A 23,865-nucleotide genomic window follows, 5' to 3' on the forward strand; every position below is an offset into this window, starting at 1 on the left:
GGCATGTCTGGAGGGGCTCTCTCTTTGATCTCGGAACACTTGGAAGAACGACCTAGAAGAAATGTGTGCAAAGGGTCAACTATCTGTAAAGATACTGTGTGCATATAGTTTTCAATAAGTTACATTTTTACTCTGAAAATTGTACTGAGTAAGAGTTGCATGTACCACGACAACCATTTTCTCAGCAGACATCTTCGGGAAACATTGACTATGAGTACATAACATGTCGAGTTTAATTATGATTGCTGATGTTATATTGTCTATAATCTGTTAACAATTTTGTCCCATTGTCAAGATACAGTCCAGGTCCACGCTTGTTTTTTTCTACTCCGGGTCTTCCGCACGTCCCACTGTACTCGGCTCCTGATTTGCTGTGTGCCACGGTCACGTGATGGTGCGGGTCTTGTGGGCGGGTCTTCGGCTGCTCCCCAGTGACGTCACCTGTCTGCTAAAACCACGCTCTTCTCGGGTTTGCGCAAAAGGAGGGCTATTTTGGAGCAGAGAGACCGCAAAACACAACTTTACAGCATCTAGGACAATTTATAGGTACGTGTGCAGCTCCGTGCGCAAGTTTGTGGTCTAATTTTGTGATGTTAAGTGATCAAAGTGTCAGAGATAAGCCTATTATTTTGGGACTAAGCTAAGCTAAGGCTGTCAGTTGACGCCACTTTGAACTGCACATTTATAACATATGGTAAACACGGTCATTAGCTGATGAATATTAGCATTGTCTATTGTCAGTATTTCGTGGCCTGGCTGACAGAGTTTTCAGATAAGGTTTTGCTATATGAAGGTTGGTCCCAGTCAATAAGTTACATGGTTTGTAGTTTTCCTGATCTTTAAACAAAAGTGAAGTAACTTGTAGATGACAACACGCATTCCACTTGCAGCTGCATTATCATCGACTAATGTTAAAGTGAAACAAAAAGAATAGAATTGTAAATATACGTGGTATTATATATTTTTGTAAGGAAAGTGGCTCAGGTTGGTGGTTCACTCCTCAACCTACTTGAAGGAAAGGCAGGTTTATTTGTGTAGCACAATTCGTACACAAAGTAACTTAAAGTGCTTTACAGAAGAAAGTAGCAGTGCATATATTTGTTGTGTCCTTGGGCAAGATACTTCACTCACAGACACATTGTCAATTGGCCTTGGGGCAGTGATGACTAATGTACAAGATTAAAACTATGCCGCTTTCTTTGTTATTGCCTATGTATAAACATGTAATTACACATTTATCTGATATCTTGTATGTCTGTCTGTTTTTTTTAATAGTGGAGTGAGAAGGTCCTCTGTCAAAATGCCTGAAATCACGACAGATCACTTAGATGAGAAACAGGTGCAGCTTCTTGCTGAAATGTGCATCTTAATCGACGAAAATGACAAAAAGATTGGAGCTGACACAAAGAAGAACTGTCACCTCAACTCCAACATCGACAAAGGTTCACTACAATGTCTTAAAACAATATCTGTGAACTAAATTGGCGTTTCCTGATTGTGTAGATTTAGACAAATTTTATTGATCCATAAGGGACATTATTTGGACACAGTATCACAACATAATATAATAACAAAGAGCATAAATATAAATGGTAATAATACATTCAGAATAAATAGCAAGAGACTGGTGTCAACTAAGGCACAATTATACAATTGTATATGTACAAGTAAAAGTAAAAATATAGTTGCAAATATAATATATAATGCAAATATATGTCAGTTACATACAAGAGGCAGGTGAAGAGTTAAAAAATTAAATAGGGTTTGTTCACATTTTAACCTAAACTACACCAAAATTCGACTTAAACTTGGGATTAAAACCAAAACCAAACATGTACTAGACGGGGACTGAATCAGGACTTGAATAGGACCAAACCAAGGCTATGTCAGCGCCAAACCAGGAACAGTGTGAAACTCGAATAAATAAACTACTGAAATGTATACTGTTTTATGTGGATTTTTTGTTTGTTGCAGGTTTATTGCATAGGGCTTTCAGCGTCTTTATTTTCAACAGTGAAGAAAAGCTGCTGCTACAACAGAGGTCTGATGCCAAAATCACTTTTCCAGGTTAGTAACTTGACTGTAAAGAATTTATTAATATATAAAAGACTAATGCTTATGAACCCCACACAATTTAGATATAGAGCAGGGTGTTCTTATAGCTGCGTATGAAAGGGTTGGCTGTAGTTGTAATAAAATATTTTCTAGTCAATATTATTTTTAACTTAAAATAAAAGTAACATGCATTAAGAATATAGATCTTGTATAAGGATAACACTTTTTTATGGCAGTTAAAAGAATAGAGATAGAGATCAAGATAAATGGTTCATCTATTGTAACAGTGTGCTATTGTTACAAATATACATTGTACAAATTAATAGTAACAGTAATTTAGGAACCAAACGTATAGCTTACTAGCAGCAAATTGCATTCTAAGTGGATAATATAATTCTTGTCAGCATTTATGTACTTACTTACTTTATTTATTATGGCCAAATATAATATACATCTCATCAGCATTATTAGCAATGGATGCTACTTTAACTTTAATAAATACAATAAAAAAAAAAGTGTATGTATATATATATATATATATATATATATATATATATATATATATATATATATATATATATATATATATATATATAATTATACGTACACACATATAAACTATCATCTTAATGTTAAAATCATGTTGTGCTTGTGTGTCCAGGCTGCTTCACAAACACATGCTGCAGTCACCCTCTGCACACAGCGTCTGAACTGGAAGAGGCAGATGCGATCGGTGTGAGGAGAGCCGCTCAGAGGAGACTGGAGGCAGAGCTGGGCATCCCCATGGCACAGGTCCAGTATATAGACTAGACTAATATCACAGCATTTAGTAAAGAAAAAAAACAGCTGAGCAAATAAGATGGTGGTGTCACAGGTCCCTCCAGAAGAGATGACATTCCTCACCAGAATCCACTACAAAGCTCAGTCTGACGGAGTTTGGGGTGAACATGAGATCGACTACATCCTCTTCATGCAAAAGGTGAATCACAATCTCGCCTTCAACCACACATTTGTACACAGGTTTTTTTTTAATTTTTTTTATCTTACTCTATTTCTTATTTTTATCATTGTACAGGCCAGTATTTATCAATTTGTGGAGAGAAATATGGCTTTCCAGGCAACTGTTAACTGGGATTTTTTCCCACCTCTGTTGAAAAAAAATGCCATGGAATAATGCTCAAAGTTGTTATTCCTAGTTGTCAAGAGACTTTCACTCTTGACAACAAGAAACTATGACATATTAGAACTTTGACGATTGTCACAAAAAAGTGAATGGAGCACTCAGCCACCACATAAACAATGTAAACATTTGTTACAGGTTAAATCTGACAGTGTTCTGATAACACGTTGGAGATGTGTGTATACTACCAGGCACAGTATGACCCTTTGTGGTATGAACAGACCAAGCCATGATTATCTAGTGTATATTTATTAACTCTTCAAATGGATTATAAATCATAAAATAAAGCCAGAGCTGCTTCTTAATACCTTCCGGTGTTTTACTTGATTTTTGAGTAATTTGTATTAATTTTTGTCTGTTTGTTTTTGTTTATCTGTCTGATTGCAGGACGTGGAGTTGAACCCAGACCCAAATGAGATCCAGAGCCATTGTTATGTGAGCAAAGAGGAGCTGAAGGAGCTGCTGCAAAAGGCCAAACAAAACCAAGTCAAGATCACTCCCTGGTTCAGTCTCATCGCAGACACATTTCTGTTCAAATGGTGGGACAATCTGCACGACCTCAAGCAGTTTATGGACCATGACAATATCCACCGCATGTAACCAGATAATACAGATAATGCAGTACAGATAATACAGCCACACTTTGCCTATTTCAGCTACTACTGAGTGTAGGGGCCTATTACTCTATGGTACATTCACTGTATTTGTATGAAATCTCCAAACAGTAATACAATTGTTTTATATGGAGCTCCACAGTACCTCCCGCTACGAAGGCCTTTTGAAGAAAATTCAAATATTAAAAGTTCAAAGCCATCACAGAGGCTAACAAGCTATGTGGTAACAAATATCCATTACACTGTAAGTCCAAAATGCTAAATTCTGTTAAATGTTTTAATAACTAAGCGGTTTATAAAGTTTCGGAAAGAGATTTTAAATAAAACTATAGTTGTCACATAGCTGATTAGTCTAGAGCAAGTTTTCAGACTTTTAATTTTACTTTTTTTTTTTTCAGACAGTCTATGGGAAAAATGAATGGGAAATTTACTCCCAGCACCAGGGGTGGGTGGTCACTGTTGAGCTCCATGTATTTTTCTTTTGTATTGGGTCTATGATGGCAAAACTCCACTCTGAAAGTTGTGAAAAGCACTCATCACAGTGATGAATTAGAATTTTTATATTTTAAAAATGTGGTGCAGCGCCTTTAATCTGGTAGTGGCCAGTCATCCTTAAAGAGGGGGTAATATGCTTTTTGTTTAGTCGTTGCTTTTTTCAATGTTATAACGTTGTTCCCTCATCAAAAACATGCCTGAAGAGGTTTTAGAGGTTCCATGCATGTTTGAATAATATTTCAATCTCTTCTGGGCCCTATTCAAACCCTCCTTAGCGGTTAGCAAGTAATGTGTTAGCAGTTAATGCCTTATAGAAGTAAAATACATCATGGTGGATCGTCTGGTTTAGTTGAAATTTCTCAAAGTCAGAACATTAATCTTAATTTGAGCCTTTTGACAGGTTTTTACTTTAGGCTTAGTTGCTAATTAGACCAAGATAATGTGACTATTACAAAAGTATTGATTCAGAATTACAGAAATTGTATTTTATTGGTCTTTTTGGACAGCAATAATAAAGTGATAATATTTCAAACAGGCTCTGAAAAAAGCATCAGTGTTAAGGACTTGCATGTGCAGCTACAATAAGATTTAACCTGTGATCACCTGAATGAGCAGAGAATCTTCTTTAAAAGTAATGGACAACAGGGCACAGCTACTGTATAGTATTTTTGCATTATGTGGTCACAGTTGGCTATGTGCAGTTACAATAGGAAAGGCAACTATGTGTGTCAACTATGTCTCTTATTGGAAAGAACTGCATACCTCTGCTAGGTTTTTAATAATAAAATATATATTTACACTATATTCTATCTGGTAATGTCTTTATTTGAGGAAAAATATATGGGACAGAGGAGAGACAGATGGGTAGAAAAAATGTAAATACTATATACTAATTGATACAGAAACTAGTTTTAATACTACTAAATACTGAAGATACTAAAGAATGTGTTGATATTTAAAAATTAAGGCTTTACTGTTTTCCTTAATCTCAAAATTAAGATGCCATGATGAAACTAGCAGAGAAATGTCCAACAGATGGCAGCAAATGCATGTATTACACAAGACAAGCGTCACTCATTGATTGTTTTATTCTTAGATTATTTACCGGTAATAGATTTTGCAGCACAAGGCACAACACCAAGTCGTCTGACAATTTTACATGTGTTAATACACAAATTAAACATCTATATGGTGTGAATTACACAAAACAATGACAAGCTCAAAGGAAAGGACATATTTTAATACTGAGATAATGCAAAGTGAGTGACTGGCTCTGTAGATTAGCAACAAAAGTGACCAAGATACGAATAAGTTTATTTAGTACAACTATTAAATAAAATGGCACACTGGATACCTCTAATAGCTAAGAGAAATAAAACATGATAAGTGCAATCATTTTGTGTTTACATCTAGATTTTTATAACTACGGTAATTCCATCTCGCATTTGCACAAAGATCCAAAATTAGACATTTTTTCCCATATTTTCCATCTCTTATAGTAATAGGGAGAATTTTATTACAAGCACTAGTAATTAAAGGTGCACTATGTAACTTTTCTGGTGTGGGATCTACCATGTGCTTGTCACCATGGTGATATTACTGCTTTGCCTGTAATGTTTCATAGTATGGCATTAAAACTAATCTATCATATCATGGATTTATCAGTTGCAGGTGTCTGGTGGAGTTCCCTGCTTGTCTGTACTAGTAAGTTTTAATGCCATACCGTGGAACATTTCAGGTAAAAAAAATAAAATAAAAAATCCGTGGAGACAAGCAGGTGGCTGACCCTACACCAGAAAAGTTACCTAGTCCACCTTTAAATGCAAACACATAACTAAAATAATTTCTTCTCCTTATGTCCCTTTGTCTATTTTAGGATAGCGGCTGTATGTAGAACCAAAACTTAAAATTAAAACATCTCATCTTGATTCACAGCCACTGAACTCAACTCAACATATTTATGACAACAGCTAATTAAATGTAAATGGCACATTAAGAGTACACAGACACGATTTTAACACAAAACTAACAACAGTTATGCTTTCTTGGCTTTAAAGCTGTGTAAAAAGGCTAAATCTATAATATTCTACTCATATTAATGCCATTAGTAAACTTTGTTTTTTGAGACAGTGCAATAAAATACCTACTTTTAAACAAATGTGCAGAAAATGAAGCAATTGCAATATTAGAAAAATATGTTTTAAAAGTTTTAGCTGTGGCACTAGAAGCACTATGGCATTAAAAAGATCATTGCACATTATTTGGTCATAACTTTGCATAGGAATATTTGTAATATAAGCTACAGATACTTCAAACAATGTATAATGGATTTTAATTTGTAGACTGGCATTTTGAAGGTAGTGCTGTATGCGGTACTTCAAATAGAGAAGATAAACCAATGGTACAAAACAGATGATAACTTCACCACCAAACAGGCATTAAAATGTGGAGTTACGGCATTTTTTGTTATATATTTATGTTTATAGATTACACAGCGACATTGGTCTGATTTAGTATTGGGTAAACGCTGTTGTTGTTTTGGTCCTGGCTTGGGCCCAGTTTGAGTCTTAATGTAAATTTGGTTTGGTCCTGTTCTAATCCTGGTTTAGTCCTGGTTTGGTCCTGGTTTGGTCCTGGTTTAGTCCCAATATTGATGTTGTGCACGTGTGATCATCACTCAGTTTTGTAGCCTTATAGTTTTACTCTACTTGCAGAATACTGTATTTTACTATTTTTACACCTTTTTATACCTTAACTACAGTTTATCCTAATGTTCTAATTAATATTTATGTAAGTAGATTTTTGCATTTTTCTATTCTCCTGCTGTCCTTGTACTTTGCGTTGCAACACTGGAATTTTCCCATTGTGGGACTAATACAGGTTCTCTCATCTTAAACCAATGAATTTAGGCATAGAATATGTTTTATATTAAAAAGCCCAGAATATGTATTTTTTACACTGTAATATTGTGCTCATTATTATATCCCTAAACACAGCATTTTACAACATATAAAACATTTAAACCTGTATATAGCAAGTACCACATACAACCCTATTTTGTAATATCACTTTAAACTACATGTAACTTGGAAAGATAAGTTTTAGCATGCTTTAGTCCATTCTTGCTTTTCCATTTCACTGTACCATAATGATATAATGTCATTGCTACAGCACTTCATATGCTATCATCTAAAACAGTAACTAGCTATTGTTAACAATGTTATAGACATTAACATGAAGTGGTACGAAAACTTTTGTGGCACTTTTTCCCATATTTTTCTAGTTTTTCTGTCATTGAATTGTATGTTCAGACAGGTCCAGTTGGGTTTGGAGCAGCATTAGAGGTGGGAGGAGATAGTTTCATGACATTGAAAAACTCCACGAGCTGAGAGGGGACTTCTGCCAAGACACTTTTGGCCAGTGCTTCTCTGGGAGCCTAGAAATAAAAGAGGGAGAGTGAATTAGCAATGGGCTAACACAGTGGTTAGACTGGTTGGACGGAAAACTATGTGAAATATGCAGAATTAGTGATGAAGCAAATGAAGCAAGCGAGGAAAGCAACAAGCAAGCTTTGCACACAACACAAAGGGAGAAGATGGAAGAAAACTATGGAGGGATATTTCTCAAACTAATTCACAGGGGTGTGTCCAAACTTTTTTTTTTTTACCCTGGGTGGTCCAAAGGTGGCACCAAATCTCAAGTCCTGTTGTATTCTCACATAATAGTAGATGCAAAAAAACTTACAGATGATAGCTTTAAGGCTTAAAACTAAATTTGAATTAAATCTTGAAATAGCTTCTTCTTTTTTTAAAAAAACAAATTCTAGTCTATTAATGGTCAGTTAAATTAATTCATTAATTTAATTTCTTATTAATGTCTGTTTAATTTACAGCAAAACACTGACCACTCCACGCAGAGAGTCTAGGGCAATCACATTTCAAAAGAGGCCTGTACTACTCCCATGGCCACTCCCTAGACCTGCCCCTGTTAATATGGTAACATCTATAAGCTACATTTGAAATATTGTACCTACTGTATTAAGTATAAAGCTCAGTGAAACAAACAGAATGTGTCTTGAGCCCTAACCATAAGAGCAATGTAATTATAGGTTATTGCAAATTACTATAATTAATATGTATTACAGGTATAATTGTACTTAACCAGGTCATTCTTAGAATAGGCCAATGTGCATTTTTCATAAGCATGCATATTAAGTTTCATTTGAGCGTAGTCATAACTAAGTGTATTGAACAACAACAATTACACAACATATTAACATGCGTAAGTACCCACTTGTAAATGGTTGTACCTTTGAAAAAATCTGCAAATATGACTTAATATGACTTAATATGACTTAATATGACGTGCGTTGAAAATATTCTTGCAAACATTAGTATGAAATGGCCCATGCAGTTACATGTTACAGCAGCAGAGATGGAGATGGGGCGATGGGATTAAAGTGGCTGTACCTGCTTTTTCTGTGCAGTTGAGCAAAATGGGTTTTTTTTGTTTTTTTTTTATTCCAGTCCAGATATATTGTATGAGCAGCTCTTGAGGTCAAAATAAGTCAGTTATAAGTTATAAATGAATAAATGATTTTTTCTGCATTTCACTTTTTAAGACAGTAAAAGTCAGGTACAACGCCTTTAAATACATGGGATGGGAGGTACCCTATGATGGGCTGGGCTCATGGGGAGGCTTCAGTTTCATTAAAGTGAAGTAGGACGACAGTTGCTGTGGTAACTCTGCCAAAACGCTTTGGGCTAAAGCCTGGGGGGGCGCCTGCAATGACACAAGGCACAAGGAACAAATATATAAACTGTACTCATCTGAGGGACTGGAATATACAGGCCGTGTTTTACTTTTGAATAAAGCCCCAAAAATGAAAAAAAAAAAAGAAAGAAAGACATCTGCAAACTAAGTCACTGTTCTAAAAAGCGGTGCCTTCTATCATCTAAAAACTATCTCAGCTTTAAAGATGTTTTATAAAACCAATTTTTACATAAAGACACAGTTCACTAAGCAAACTGAAAGCACAGGAGCATTAACGTCTGAGAGAACACTGACCTACTAAACTAATACAAGAACCCCATGTATTTCAGAACATGCTTTTAGAGATTACGAGGCTTTCTACATAATAAGGCCCAATTGAGACAGGATGTTAAGTTCTCCACAAAGGGCATTATAACAACAGAATTTCAGTATTTTTTTTTCCTCTAGTGTGACCATTCATATAGTGATTTTGAATAATTTATCAAAATCTCTGAGCTATAATCTGTGGGACTTGATGTTTCAAATTGAAACATTAAAATATTTATTTCTGAAGATTTAGACAAAGAAGAGAAGTGCAAATGTCTCACAATAAAACTGCAAGGTTTGATTTGATCAGCAATGAAGGGTCAGTGTGAATAAGCCACATGCAAATTAGCAATAATCACAGCAGACTTTCACCACTGCAAAACCAACCCTTAAAGCTCTAGTACGTAACTTTTCTGGTAGGGGGTCAGTCAGCTGCAGGAAATGTTCAACAGTATGGCATTAACCTGATGTACCTTGCATTTATTTCTTTATATCTGTTTTTATTGCACAAATATACCTTGGAATAATATGCATTCTTACAATTTTTGAGCCAGGTCGCCTCTCCACAGATCTGACCTGTAGCTTGGCCACCTGCTTATTTATATTCATGGACATTATTAAGTTTAAAACCATACTGTGGAATATTTTAGACCAAGTGATAACATCACCATGGAGACAAGAAGACAGCATACCCTTTTCCAGAAAAGTGCCACAAAGCCCCTTTAAATCCACTTACGTCTTTGAACTGTCTGAATGGCACAAACTGCACGATGTCCCTCATGGCCGGCTCTCCAGTCATCGACCTCAAATGGCCGTCGTCTCCGTCGAGAAACTCCATGGCGCTGAAGTCGGCCCCACCCACTCCCACGATGATGATGGACATGGGCAGACGAGATGCAGCCACTATGGCACTGCGGGTTTGGTCCATGTCTGTGATCACTCCATCAGTGATGATCAGGAGGACAAAGTATTGCTGTGGAAGACATTGGACAAGAGAAGAGGGATGTCAAGATTATTCAGTTAATAGATGATCATTACGGTAACAATATAATCACAGGAACTAAAAAGTAATAACTGTGACTATTTAGACACAAGATTTATTTTTGTTTTCAATTCAACCTCCAAAAATGTAAACCAAAATGCTAAGTGCTCTTTTCATCTGACGTTTTGAGCTTTTAAACATGTTATAACATTGTTCCCTCATCAAAAACATAACTGGAGTTGTATTTCACATACTGGTTATACTGGTTTCAGTAATTCTCTATAAAAACTCCTTTGCCCCTGTGTTTTGGAAAATACACAGTTTAAATTTTACAGGATTGTTACGTCACAGGTAGAAACTCTGCACAGCTTTTAAGTCCATAAATCATTAGTAGACTCGTTTAGAACGTTTAGCATTTCTGCCTTCAAATAACGTTAATTACTACTGCGTGCCTACATTAACATGTTGGCACATGTTTGTTATTAGCCAAAATCTTTTCCCCATGGTAAATCCCTCTGCTGCCAGAGCCCTACACCAGATTCCAGTATGGGGAATGCCCATGCTAGAACATAATTACAGATTTCAGTTGTTTGGTCATGGTGTCAGTTATGGCAGGGTGATATGTTTATAAAAATCAAACTGTGGTCAACCATTGGTCAGCCTCTGTCATGCTCTGAGTGAGTGACAGGTAGAGTTGACCAATTACAAAGAAGAGTGGAGTTTCAGAAGAAGCAGATTACTTCCTAAGAGCAATATAATGTGACTTTCTGAAGTCTGTAACAATGTCTGTGTACAGCTATGATCCATAATAATAATAATGAGACATTCAAATCTGTCAACTGGACCAAAAGTTGTAGGAGTGAAGATGTTTTGCTTCTTCAGTTCTGGTCAGATTACTGGTGGACACTTCCTTATATGAAGAGGCTTGGATGAGCAGCGAAACGTATTCACTGTGCAACTTTTTGTAGATTTGAATTTTTCTTTTACTGAAGTCCATAACTTCAATATTGTTTTGGTGGTGAGTTGGTCATATATTTCATTGCATGGTACCAGTAGTAACATTGATTATGCTAATGCTAAGAGCGATGAGACAATGTGACACAGCCAGTGGAACCAGAATACATCACATTTCTAGGCTGTTCCAGTTTTTACAACAGTCACTTGAGGAAATAGTCAGTGGGTTGTTAAACTTAAACATTCAAACCATGAGAAAGTTAAGTGCACTATGTAGCTTATTTTGTAGTCGAAGGTGCTTGTCTCCATGAAGATGTTATTGCTTTGCTAAGGAAATATCAAGTATTTTTGTATTTGTAAGCAGTTAAAACAATTCACTGAATAAATGCAAAATAGAAAAGGTAAATACCACACAGAGGAACATGCCAGAGGAAGCAATAACATCTCCATGAAGACAAGCAGGTGACAGACCTAAATTTGAAACATCAATCTGCAATATTTGACCAATAATTTAACTAATACTAAAATTTAGAATAAAAATTTGAATTAATACATTATTCAAATTATGTATGCATTTAACAGTAAAACAGTAGGTCAAATTTGTACTGGAACCAAAGTCATTACTGTAAAAATAAATACATCAAAATATGTAGCTCAGCAACTGCCACTATGAATGTCAATATGCCTGTTTGTAGTTTTGTTTCAAGTTGGCAACATGAGGGATTCCCAGAGAGAGTTTGGCAGAGGATCTAATAATGCTGCACAGGATTCACATAACTTTACTTTGATGAAAACTGGCAACTGTCCATTGAATCATCTCATAGCAACAGTGCAGACAATACATCTGGGAAATGCCCCAGGACAAGCACTGGTCAATATGAAAATACATTTAATAAAACGTTTGCTTTCTCATATTTATCAATCACAGTGTTTGTTTCAATTTCATTTTGGCCTATAAAAACATATAAATGGATTTAAATATGAATTTCCAAAACATAAACAAGACATACTTTAAGTCTGCGCCATTTACCACAAAAAAAAATAAAAAATCTTGCAATCTTACAGTAGTACATAGTATATTGTCACGCTTAAGACTTTTTGTTCATTGCTGAATATATTGAAAACAAAAAAATACTAAACAGACCTTTTATATGCAGATGAAATAATTTAGATAATAATAGTAAAATTCAACATGTATTTTCCTTATGAAGAAATATTTCCAACAAAAGCTTACTCCAATATCAGATTTCAAACATAATCTAGGGTAAAGTATAGGAAAACGGGATGTTCATACTCACAGATGCAGTGGTTTGCTGTAGCGCCTGGTTAGCGAAGCAGGCGACGTGGTTAATGATCGGAGAGAAGTTTGTGGGCCCATAGAGTTTGACTTGAGGGAGGCACATCCGATACGCCTCCACTATCCCTTCAACACCTGAAACAGCAATATTTTATAGAAACTTAAGAAAAGGTTCAGGTTAATAATTTGTAAATGTTACTGATTAAAAAGGAGAGACAGTTACCGGTACAAAATGGGTTTGAAGGGTTGAAATTGAGCGGAAATTCGTGTGAAACCTGTAAATCAGGTAACACATTTGAGCATTTCACTGATAAAGCTTTTCTTTTTTTCTGAGAGAATAATGAACAGGGGAAATGATATAACGCACTACAGAATGCTTTTTAATATTAACTGTAAATTTCTGGTGAAGGGTCAGTCAGTGTCAATGCCCATTTCAATACCATCATGATAAAAACACACTGGACCTTTTAGATAATAGTTAGCACAATACAGTATATATCAAGATCATTCTAAAACTATTCAAAAAGGTCAATTTTTATTAATTTATTTTAAGGATTGATACTTGTTGCCATCTTTAGGCACCACATTTCATTTAAACTTCATGCTTGTTTCTAGTTCATTTTGCATTTATTTGTATAAAGCCACACCTGCCACGAGGGAGGAATCTGAGCACCAAAACCAAACGCAGGGAACATTTTGTCACTTAAAAAGAAAAAGATAATTTTAGATTAGAACATGTATATAGCAAAACACACAATAATAATAATACTACATATAACACAACAGCTGTATACCTGTCATAGTCTTGAATGACATTTCCCACAGACCAGATTGCACTGAGGTATTCGTTCACTCCCTGTGGGCTGATGTAGTGGAGAGACTGAGGCGACCTGGGGTCTCCATTTGAACCAGTGAAGTCTACAGCCACCTGGATTTAAAATACAGGAGTTAAAGACTGCCATAAAAACATGAAAAACAGAATCAGTTCATTTTAAACAGTTTGCAGTGGTGCTCATTTACTTTGTCAGAGTAAGTGAGCCTTTCAGAGCCTTTGCGGTAATGCTAACAACAACTACCAGCATGCTAATAGTGCACTTGCTGATTATCGGACAATCACACACTTTGTAATTAGATGCAGACAGTACACAGCATATTTATTTTGACCTCAAAAGGCAAGGCAAAGCAAGTTCATTTGTACAATGCTTAAACAATATCTGTACTGTTACGCCGTCTATACGTTAAATTATCCATGAACATTTCAGAATGATGAACATTTTGGACTGTTGCCATTGCAATTAACAATTTAAAATAAAACAATGTATCTTTTGAGAAAAAGTCTTCAAAATGTTGCAGATAATACAAATCTGAAATGTATGAATTAATAATAAAAAACTTACAGTGAAATTGATTTGGCAGCCTCCCATAATGTAATCCAGGAAAGTGTACTCCTTCACCACCTGCAGTGTAAGAAATACATGTAAAGAAATATACTAACCTCACTTTAAGGTCCAATGTTAAAGGTGCACTATGCAACTTGTAACTGGTGAACAGTCTGTCACCTGCTCTAGCCAACAATAACATCTCCATGGAGATACCAGGTGGAGAGCCCACACCATAAAAGTTACATAGTGCACCTTTAAATAAAAAAAAAAAGTCTATATCTGTAAATTTTTACAGATTTTTTTTTTTAGTAGGTTCTTGTTGCAAATGAAGTGACCCAATTTTTTTTAATTATGGAGAACAATTATAAAATCCATTAAATCTATTCAAACTCAGAATGAGTTTGGGGTATGAATAATTCGCCTTCTCTAACTCAATGTTAGTTCTCAGCCATCAGTATTATAAAGTGAATATAAACCCAAATGCAGACTGTACCTGGCACAGTTTAACACTGACGACACCAGAGTTCTTGTATCCTTTCTTCTTCTGCTTCTTTTTATTGTTGATGCATTCAAACTCAGCCTGAAAGAACAGAGAGCAAACATAAAACAACCTATAGCAAGGCACAGGTACATGTACGTAAAGTGTCATAAAACACTTAAAAGTTGTTAGCCTCTCTACTGTAATAATAGTTACTACATATAGTTGGTTTATGATAATGCTAAAGTTTCTAATATATTTTTTGTTCAGCATTTAGACTTGGGAAATACTGATGTACTGAGGTTAATTTTACTCACAGGAGAAACTCTCGACGCAGCCTGTAGCCGAGTCATCGTGGTCTCAAACGTCCCGATCAGATCATGTGACCCATCATTGTCGTAGTCGTAGCACTCGACCTGTTTAATGGAAAAGGAAGTGAAAACATTTGAGTAAATGGATAATATTCAGTTCAACTAAGGAACCGATTTTTAAATGATGTATTAAAAAACACAAATCATGCCAAGAGTTTGTGGTATAACACACAGAGGAGGCTAGTTTACAATGAACCAGCACTGCAGACAGAAAAGCTGACTTCCTGGATTTAAGTGCATATGACAGGTTAGACTAACAATTCCTAACATATTTAACATGATTACATTTAAGATTATACTAAAAACCTTGTCTAGTCTTTTGTAAGAAGGTTATAATTTTACTTCCTGGTTGGACACAGCAGCAGATATGACATACATAAAGGTATGTTGCCTAGCAACCATAAAGTTGAACTGTTAGAAAAGCTGCTTCCTTACACATAAATTGTCCCTAGTTTATGGATGGAGTTTTCAGTGATGTGGGTAGAGGGATTCCGTTTTACAACTCTTTTACTACTTCCTGTATTTTTATGTTTTTTCTCTTTTTTCCCCACAAACTGACACTTAACTATGTAAAATTATGACAAATATTTACCACAGGTACTATCCCAATTAAGAAATAATTCAACATATATATCAATCTGTCAAATGCACTTTGAGTTAATTTAAGTGTACATTTATTTTATTTTTCAAGCCTAGAATATATTCATGTTTTCATGTTTTAATTTTCCACATAACATTTTCCTAATTCACTCTCAGATCATTTAAAGTTGCACTGTGGAACTTTTCTGGTGGAAAAACACTCTTGTTGTCACCATGGAGATGTTATTGCTTCCTATTCCTATAATGTTCCACAATTCCATTCAACAGTGAGTGGGACTACCGCTCCACAGATATGAGCTGTAACTTGACCTGGTGGCATTGTCTGTTTGTCTCCATGGAGATACATAAATCAATGCCACACAGCTGAGCATCTAAGTAAAGCAACAACATCTCCATGGAGACGAGCAGGTGGCATACACCAGAAATGTTCCACAATCGCCCTGCACCACAAAATGTATCAGTTTAATATACCGGTAGTAGGCCCAATTCTAAATCACATGTCAAAGGTAAGTATTCAGATTAAGATTAATATTTTAATTTTGTAATTTTTACTATTGTCAATGAAAGATGAAAAAATCCAAGAGAAAGCAGAAACACACATAAGCACTCAAAAACACACTCACTTGTGCTGTGTGGTTTATCACCGCTTCCTCCCTGACATGTGCATAAGGATTAAAAATGTAAAAAAGAGTCTGCATTTATATTATTTAAGCAGGCAGTAAAATGAATGGTCTAATTACTAGTTGGGGCACATGGACTAAACCGGCCCAGTGTACAGTGGACTGAAATGGATTTTTGTAATGATCTGATATTTTGTGTTTAGCTCAGGTTTGACACCTTTTGTTGTTCTTGTAACTGTTAATGTGTTGTTAATGAAGCTTTTGTATGTGACGACAAGATGATGTGGAGGTTCTACTGTCAGTCACTGGTCCGTTGGGAAACTGGCTCTGCTGCATTAAGACCGATGTTGTTTTGAGCTTGTTTTATATTTGTTTTAACCTGGGGAATGGCCTACAGCCTAAACAACCAGAAGAACTTGGATGCGTTTCCTCCCACTAGAACACTACAGTATCATTGGGGTCCATTATATGTTTTAAATAAAGTAAATATCTATGTAACAGGGAACACTACATACATAAATGAGTTACCTTTATGGGTTTGTCCATGTCGCCGCCACAGAGAGACTGAAGAGGGATCCTAAAAGGTCTCCATGACGGATTTAAGTTGTTCTTTACCACCTGAAACGGAAATGACACTAGAACCATGTGGGATAGAAACTAGTGTAAAGTAAGTATAAATGTAGTAATAGTAATAGGCCTAGTAGTAGTAGTATAGTAGTAGTAGTAGTAGCAGTATTAATAGTAGTAGTTAGTAGATGTACCTCTGTTCTATGAGCCAGCTGCCATCCAGTTTCTGTTTGCTTGAAAAACTCCAGGTAAGGATCAGACTTCCCAAATATATCCTATTAAAATACAAAAAGTGAAATCATTAATTAAAAGCTAATCATTAATATTGGCTTTTATGTATAATTCACAGTAATATATGCATTTTCACATTGTAACACGGTGCGGTATATTTTGTTAAGTAGGAGGTAGGTAGGAGTAATAACTAAGGAAGTTTTGATGATTATACAGACTAGCTTCTTTCTTCCTTTGGCTTTTTGTTAGTTTACATTAGGAATCAAAATGGCGGCAACATGTGCTTTTGTCACCTGACCAGTAGCTTAAACAATATGTTGTACTACAGTTTCTTAAAGACACATACCTTGTTATCTAGTTTTCTTGCTTGAACTTCAAAATTGACCACTCTGTTGTCCTTGATTTCTTCAGCACTAACCTAAAACAAAACATGGATTAATAAATCTATTTAAATTATGCATGGACATTTTTTTTATGTTTGTATTGTTACGTACTGTGATGGTGCCTTTTCCCGCTGGGGTCTTATTCTTTAAAACAAGAGGCCGAGTGTATTTTCGACTCGACACAACCTACAAATATTTACAGGGGAGTAAGTGAATGCATCACAGAACAGAATAAAGACCAAACAGTGCCAATGTAAATAGAAACGTGTACTGTCAGATTCCTCACAGCCTGATGACAGTACACAGTATTTAAAATAGGAGTCAAAAGTTATATAATAGTAGGAGCAGAAGTAGTACTCATAGTAGGGCTGCACATTATATCAAAATTGAACCTAAATCACAATTTGAGTTGATGGAATTATCAATCAATTATGAATGTCCTCTGTAAGAACAAAATATCCTGTCTTTTTACAGAAAATCTTGTTGTAGCTGTAGTTTAGACTGGGGACAATAAACAATAATATAGTTTATCGTGATAAAAAGTGTCGACAGCAATCGTTTGTGGGGAATTTTATATAATCGTGGTAGTCATCAACAAATGGCCATTATATCACCAGAATGTGCAGGACAAATTTACTTCTCCCTGATGATCCCATCTAGATCAATGTTGTTTTCACTTATAACAAAGTACAATATTCTAACAGTTGTTTAAATATGGAACCTATTCATAATATTACAATTATAATTATTCATATCCACAATGTTTTAAACACTTTAATCATTATTTTGATATAATCGTTAATCCAAATTATTTTGGCCATGAATTTGTGACACCAAATTTTAATATCTTTCCATATCTTGACCTATACAAACCTGTTCTTGTATTAGTTTATCAGTTCATATTTCAGTCTTCTCTCAAATGTTTATGTTGCTGTAGTTGTTTACAATGTGCACTTTGAACAAAATCCTACTTTTTAAACATACATCTAAATGTAATCACAGTATTTTTCCCTTTTTTCAATATTGTGCAGCCCTAACTAGTATTGAAACATGTAAAGTTAAATGGAGTAATTACAGTGTGCATACACACATATATGTACATATATACACATATATACAAAGACACAACACAGTGTTAAGAAAAGGAGAAAATATTAGTAACAGTAAAAGAAATGGTAATTGCCATAGTGTATTGTAAAGTAAGTATTTGTAGAAGTAGTTATTCTAGCAGTATACATAGAAGTAGTAGGAGTAGCAGATTACATTGAAACTGTACAGTTACAGCACAGACTGAATAATAGTAGTAGCAGTAGGAGTAGTAATAGTAGTCAGCACAAATACAGCACAGGGCGGATGTTGATGTGTGGTCATGGTTTAAAGAGGACATTTAACAAAGAGTATCCTGTTACAATATAAGTGTGCAGATCTGACACGTGGGTTTAAGCAAGGTTTTTGCAACTCCATAATGACCAATATTTACACAGAAAATTGGGCATCACTTTACAATAACTACACTTGTGATAGCCTTAACAAAGTCTTAATAAAGTTAATAAAGCCTTAATAATAGCTAATTACAGTGTAGTCATTATAAATTGTGAGTTGCATTTTTAGGTCTCTCTCTCTGTCCCATTTCCTGTGATTTTTTTTTCTTCAATAATGGCCAAAGATAATTTTATATATATTCTTCTTACCTGTCCTAAGGTGCACTCCATCTCTCCCAAAAAGTCATCGTCACTCAGATCAATTGTTTTGTTGTCGATGTCGTAAATCCCAAATCTTAACTTCTGCACAATTTCAAAATAATAATCCACCACAAATTTTTTGGCAAACTTTGGGCTGAGGCAGTTTTGGACTTTCTCTGTGCGGGCCACCTGAAAACAAATAGAACATTCTTATAGATTAAAACAATCAATCAATATAACTTTATTTATCCCAAAATTAGGTCCACAAACTCACTGTATTAATAAAGTGGCATAATGTTGTCTGTATGTAATCAAATGTGTAATTAAATATAGTGTCACTGTTACACATTTGTACAGACAGGGATGTTTTTGGCAGTTATTTACCCATTTTTAACCATTTGTTGTGGATAATTCACCACCAGACAGATAAAAACTGTGATATAAAAGTCTGAAAATAGTGCACCGTTTAAGTACAATGACCCTTTAGAAATGTTATGACGTCATAGGAACATATTGAGACATTCATGATCTCATCACATCCTGAAGCTGATGTACTTAACTCTGAAGTTTCCATTGAGGTAAACATTAACACACTTCACACTCACACAGGTCAAAATGGTCATAAAACTCAGTGTAACATCATATAGTACATTAGGTTTTATGATATCTTAGAAGAACGATTTTCCATGATACTCGTATTATATGGGTCATTCCCTTCCACAGCATCATCAATGCTATCTTCTTTCTTTTCTCTACTCGTTTAGGATGAAGATGCAAACATACTTTAAAATAATGTTCTCACGAAAACTCAATATCAATACTAAGGAATAGACTCCATACAGATTGCAATACCACGATGATAATAATAACAATAAAAAAATAGAATGTGATTTTCAGCCTTAAATCATAGTACTTTCGTTTATATTCCCATGTGGTCTTATATCTGTGTAATCCCTCAGTCGTCCAGGTCGGTTCCATAGTGGTCCATGGACGTATACTAAGTCTGTGTCTTATACTTGTTCTGCTCATTCTAAAGTTATTCAGTAAAGGATCATTTCTGTCCTGTGAACTGGACTTTTTAGTATCAATACCTGCTCAAATACCTGCTCGAGTATAAAGATACTATATTGATACTAGTTTTAGTATTGAGTTTCGATACTTTTGACAACTCTACTTTCAGCTACATTTCACCTTTCCTCTCTATTTTCTGGTTTCTCTTAAATCACATTCTGAGATTAGTAGCAGAAAAAACACTGGCAGTTTAAAACATTTTTGTCTAGAGTTATCCCTATTTGAAGCATACAAGTATTATGTTTATTTAAAAAGTGCAATACTTTTGGTGAAGTTATTGCTTTACCTCGAATGTTCCACAGTATGCTGTTACATTTATCTATCTCAATGGATACAAGCAGGCAACCACCAGGTCAGTAAGAGGCATAAATACAAGACAGACAAGTTTAATGTCATTATACATTCTGGCTATACACATGATAGCATCTCCATGGAAACAAGCGGGCTGGCTTTCCCCTAGCAAAATTACACCGTGACCTGTGGTATAAAAATTTGGTTTAGTGATGTTCTATAAACCATTTTTTGATGTTTGATGGAATGTTCACCAGTTACCATGGTAACCGAATGCACACACAGCAAACACAGCCTGATCACTTTTAAGATAGTCTGAAAACTAAAGAAAAAATACAAAATGGATTTAAACAACACATTTTTAGTAGCCTGTGATCAGTACAAGCGTTCATGGTCCTGATTATGACAAGATTATGATCAAACAAAGTTTAGATTAAAGTCTAACTTGAGTGACAGAGCTTCAGAAACAACAGTGCCTCTAGTTAGCCTCACACCCACAGGAATGTTTTGACATCAGCTGCAAAGTTGTGAAATGCAGTCCACAGCAGTATCAGTTTGGGCAGCAGACCTGCATCAACTGCTGAAGCTGAGCCAATTTACAACTGCAGCAGAGGAGTACTGCAGTGAAACACACTCTGCTTCACAACAAACTGAAGCAGAGTGTGCTTCACTTTGTTGTGAAGAGTGAAGCAACTCAAAATGTGGAAAACATGAAAATACTCCTCTGTTATGGATGAATTCTGCTCCATTGTTTCTCTGATTCTACCTGGACATGTGACACCAAGCTAAAATCCTGCAGAGATCAGTAAACCGAGGGATGCCCAATATCAGTCATTGCTATGAATAATTTAAAAAAACACTGAGATATCAATATCAATAGAAGAGAATGGAATTAACAAGTATAGCATAAACCTGTATAGTCTTTAAGTAAGTAAAACCCATCTCAAATTTACTAACATAAAAAAATATTTAAAGTGCACTCCATAACTTTTGTTTTAATGCCATTATTAATGATTCATCTTGCATATCACAGCACTCTGTATGAAGTCATAGTACTTGACAGTGAGACATGATGTAATTGCATTGTCAGTATGTAGTATTTTCACTGACCTCGTACCACTTGCTGTCTGAGCTGCTCATTAACAGCACACACAAAGGGTCAGACTTGGAGCCGATATCTTTGTCCAGGAGATTCTCACAGGAAACCGTCAACTCCACCTTCGTCACACACTGCGTCGCCATCTTTAAAACAAAACACGCAAAATGAGAATTATCAACCTCACTTTTTTCAGATAACTTCACAACCCTGAGCTCTCATGTGTCCCCCCCCCCCCCCCAAGTATTTAGCATTAAATTAAAACATACATGGATCCTTATTTTACTTTTTGTTCATTATAAATCACAATATTGATCTAAAATGGTCTAATAATAAAAACTGATAAAATTACTTCCTGTTCAAAACTGCAGAGCTGACCCCGCTTTTTCATTGTGAAATTTTCTCAAGTAAAAAGTAGCTATTTAATATATTTAATATAGAAACTAAAGAAAAACTCCCGCACACTGTCTCACTCTTAATGCAATTTTATTCGTTCGAAACGTTGTATGGAATAAAATTGCATTAAGAGTGAGACAGTGTGCGGGAGTTTTTCTTTAGTTTTTAGACAAGTGCTCCACCTCCTACGCACCTGTCCCCCAGTCGGGTGTGCGGAGTTTACACAGAAACGAGGAATATATTTAATATAGTAAATTTACTTTACATTTTGCTTTGAAACAATGTGCAGTGCTTAATTGAGGTAGGGGCTGTTATGAATGGTAATCTTGTGCTTTGTTTGGACAGACAGAGAGCAAATGGTGAAAACATTATATAAACTATAAGGGAATTTGGCTCCTTAATTATTACGGTATATAACTGATGTGTTTTCTACAAAGAATAGACTTTAAAGCAGCTCTGCCATGGCCTAGCACCAAAGTACATCTCTGAAATGTTAGTGCCATATGAACCATCTCACAATTTGAGGACTTCAGGGACCAGCCTCCTGCTGGTGCCCAGAGTCAGGACTAAACATGGGGAATCGGCATTTCAGTTTTATGCTGCTAAAACCAGGAACAGTCTTCCTGAAGATGTGAGACAGGCCTCTACTTTGACAATGTTTAAATCCAGGCTCAAAACAGTTCTGTTTAGCTGTGCATACGACTGAAAGGTTTTTATTCTGCACTCTTCTGTTTTAATGTTAATTTTATGATGATTATTTGTGATTATTTATGTTTTGATTTGTGTGATTTTAATGTCTTTCTTATTCTGTAAAGCACTTTGAATTACTTTGTGTACGAATTGTGCTATACAAATAAACTTGCCTTGCCTTGTCTTGCCTTACAAATAAATTAAAATGACTCAGTTTTGGTCCTGATCCCTGAGCCACAAACTAAATTTCTGTGGTAGTAAGTAGTCTATCGATTAAACTAATCCTTATCCCTCTGTATATGGGACAAGTAACAACCTTCCTGATTTCAATATCAAAAACTGTCAGATAAATTATAGACTAGAAATTGGTAATGCAATTGCACTGACAAGATACTGTAATAGTGAAATGACAAATTTGAAGGATATTATTGCCAATAGATAATAAAAGTATATCTCTATTGTGAAATGCCTTGTTGATTTCTTAAAATGTTTACAAATACAAAACATCTTAAGAAATCAACAAGGCATTTGTGGAAAATTGTTATAAGTTAAAAAGAAAGGTGAAATTCCAATAATAGCCCTTTAGTTCACTACAGCAACTGCTAACAACCGTGTCTTAACAAAATCTTCTTAATCCTTTTTGTGAAGCTTGTTTTTGTGACAATCTGCTAATCAAAGACTGAAGATAAGTGCAAAACTTCTTCTATACATTACGTAAATACAGCACACGCCCTGTAATAGAAGTACTGACGGATATCAAGATTTAGTAACTAAAGATTCCGTGAACATTTTAAGGCAAATCACTATGTTTTTAGTCATATCTTGAGGGAGTATTTGACCAATCTCTGGGCCTTCTGAAATGTTGGTAGTGGAAAACATGACAACAGGAAAAGAAAGTAGCAGGCGGGTGGAAAGAGTGAAAGCTACTGAAAACACATTTTAAACAGCATAGCAGGCTAACAGAGAAGGTAAGCTAAAAATCGAATGACAATAACATGGTAATTAGTATCTTTGGAGTGAAGTAAAATATATGCATACCGTTCAGAGTGTGTGGAAGTCCAGTTAAAGTGAGAGATTAGTAACGGGGCGAGTTTTGCGCTTCAGAAAATCTAACCGCACGAGAAGAGGCGGTGCCTACGTGCTGACGCAAGAGGAAACTCACGCTGCGTACGTGTGAGGTCATCAGAAAATAAAAATAAAAATAAAAATAAAAATAAAAATAAAAATAAAATAAAATAAAATAAAATAAAATAAAATAAAATAAAATAAAATAAAATAAAATAAAATAAAATAAAATAAAATAAAATAAAATAAAATAAAATAAAATAAAATAAAATAAAATAAAATAAAA

The 23,865-nt window shown here is 35.2% G+C and overlaps 2 protein-coding genes across 5 annotated transcripts in view; one reads left to right on the forward strand and one right to left on the reverse strand.

Annotated features, from left to right (window-relative positions):
• The window catches only part of idi1 (isopentenyl-diphosphate delta isomerase 1), a 491,925-nt gene extending 486,778 nt beyond the window's left edge, over positions 1-5,147 (forward strand). The window contains exons 2-7 of one of the 3 annotated variants that reach the window (XM_055230200.1): positions 296-546; positions 1,276-1,442; positions 1,975-2,067; positions 2,717-2,847; positions 2,930-3,034; positions 3,623-5,147. In XM_055230200.1, coding sequence (XP_055086175.1) covers positions 392-546; positions 1,276-1,442; positions 1,975-2,067; positions 2,717-2,847; positions 2,930-3,034; positions 3,623-3,835 — 864 coding nt within the window. In that variant the 5' untranslated portion in view covers positions 296-391 and the 3' untranslated portion in view covers positions 3,836-5,147. Of the gene's footprint in view, positions 1-295; positions 547-1,272; positions 1,443-1,974; positions 2,068-2,716; positions 2,848-2,929; positions 3,035-3,622 lie in introns of all 3 variants that reach the window. The other 2 variants (XM_033986050.2, XM_055230201.1) reach the window with 2 other exon arrangements.
• Positions 5,148-5,415: 268 nt separating this feature from the next.
• On the reverse strand, positions 5,416-23,662 carry LOC117388039 (copine-3-like). Of its 2 annotated transcripts, XM_033985486.2 has the most exons (17): positions 23,553-23,638; positions 21,443-21,574; positions 18,980-19,159; positions 17,400-17,474; positions 17,252-17,323; positions 16,869-16,949; positions 16,636-16,725; positions 14,834-14,932; positions 14,532-14,618; positions 14,054-14,113; positions 13,451-13,584; positions 13,304-13,358; positions 12,880-12,931; positions 12,658-12,791; positions 10,160-10,396; positions 9,015-9,126; positions 7,665-7,780 (listed from the first exon to the last, which is right to left on the reverse strand). In XM_033985486.2, the coding sequence occupies exons 2-16, from the start codon at positions 21,572-21,574 to the stop codon at positions 9,016-9,018; spliced, it is 1,599 nt and encodes a 532-aa protein (XP_033841377.1). In that variant the 5' UTR covers positions 23,553-23,638; the 3' UTR covers positions 7,665-7,780; position 9,015. The 2 variants fall into 2 exon arrangements, with proteins under 2 accessions (XP_033841376.1, XP_033841377.1); XM_033985485.2 differs by lacking the exon at positions 9,015-9,126 and having other exon boundaries at positions 5,416-7,780; positions 23,553-23,662.
• Positions 23,663-23,865: the final 203 nt, after the last annotated feature.

Source organism: Periophthalmus magnuspinnatus, chromosome 20 (assembly GCF_009829125.3).
Source record: "Periophthalmus magnuspinnatus isolate fPerMag1 chromosome 20, fPerMag1.2.pri, whole genome shotgun sequence".
NCBI lineage: Eukaryota > Metazoa > Chordata > Actinopteri > Gobiiformes > Gobiidae > Periophthalmus > Periophthalmus magnuspinnatus.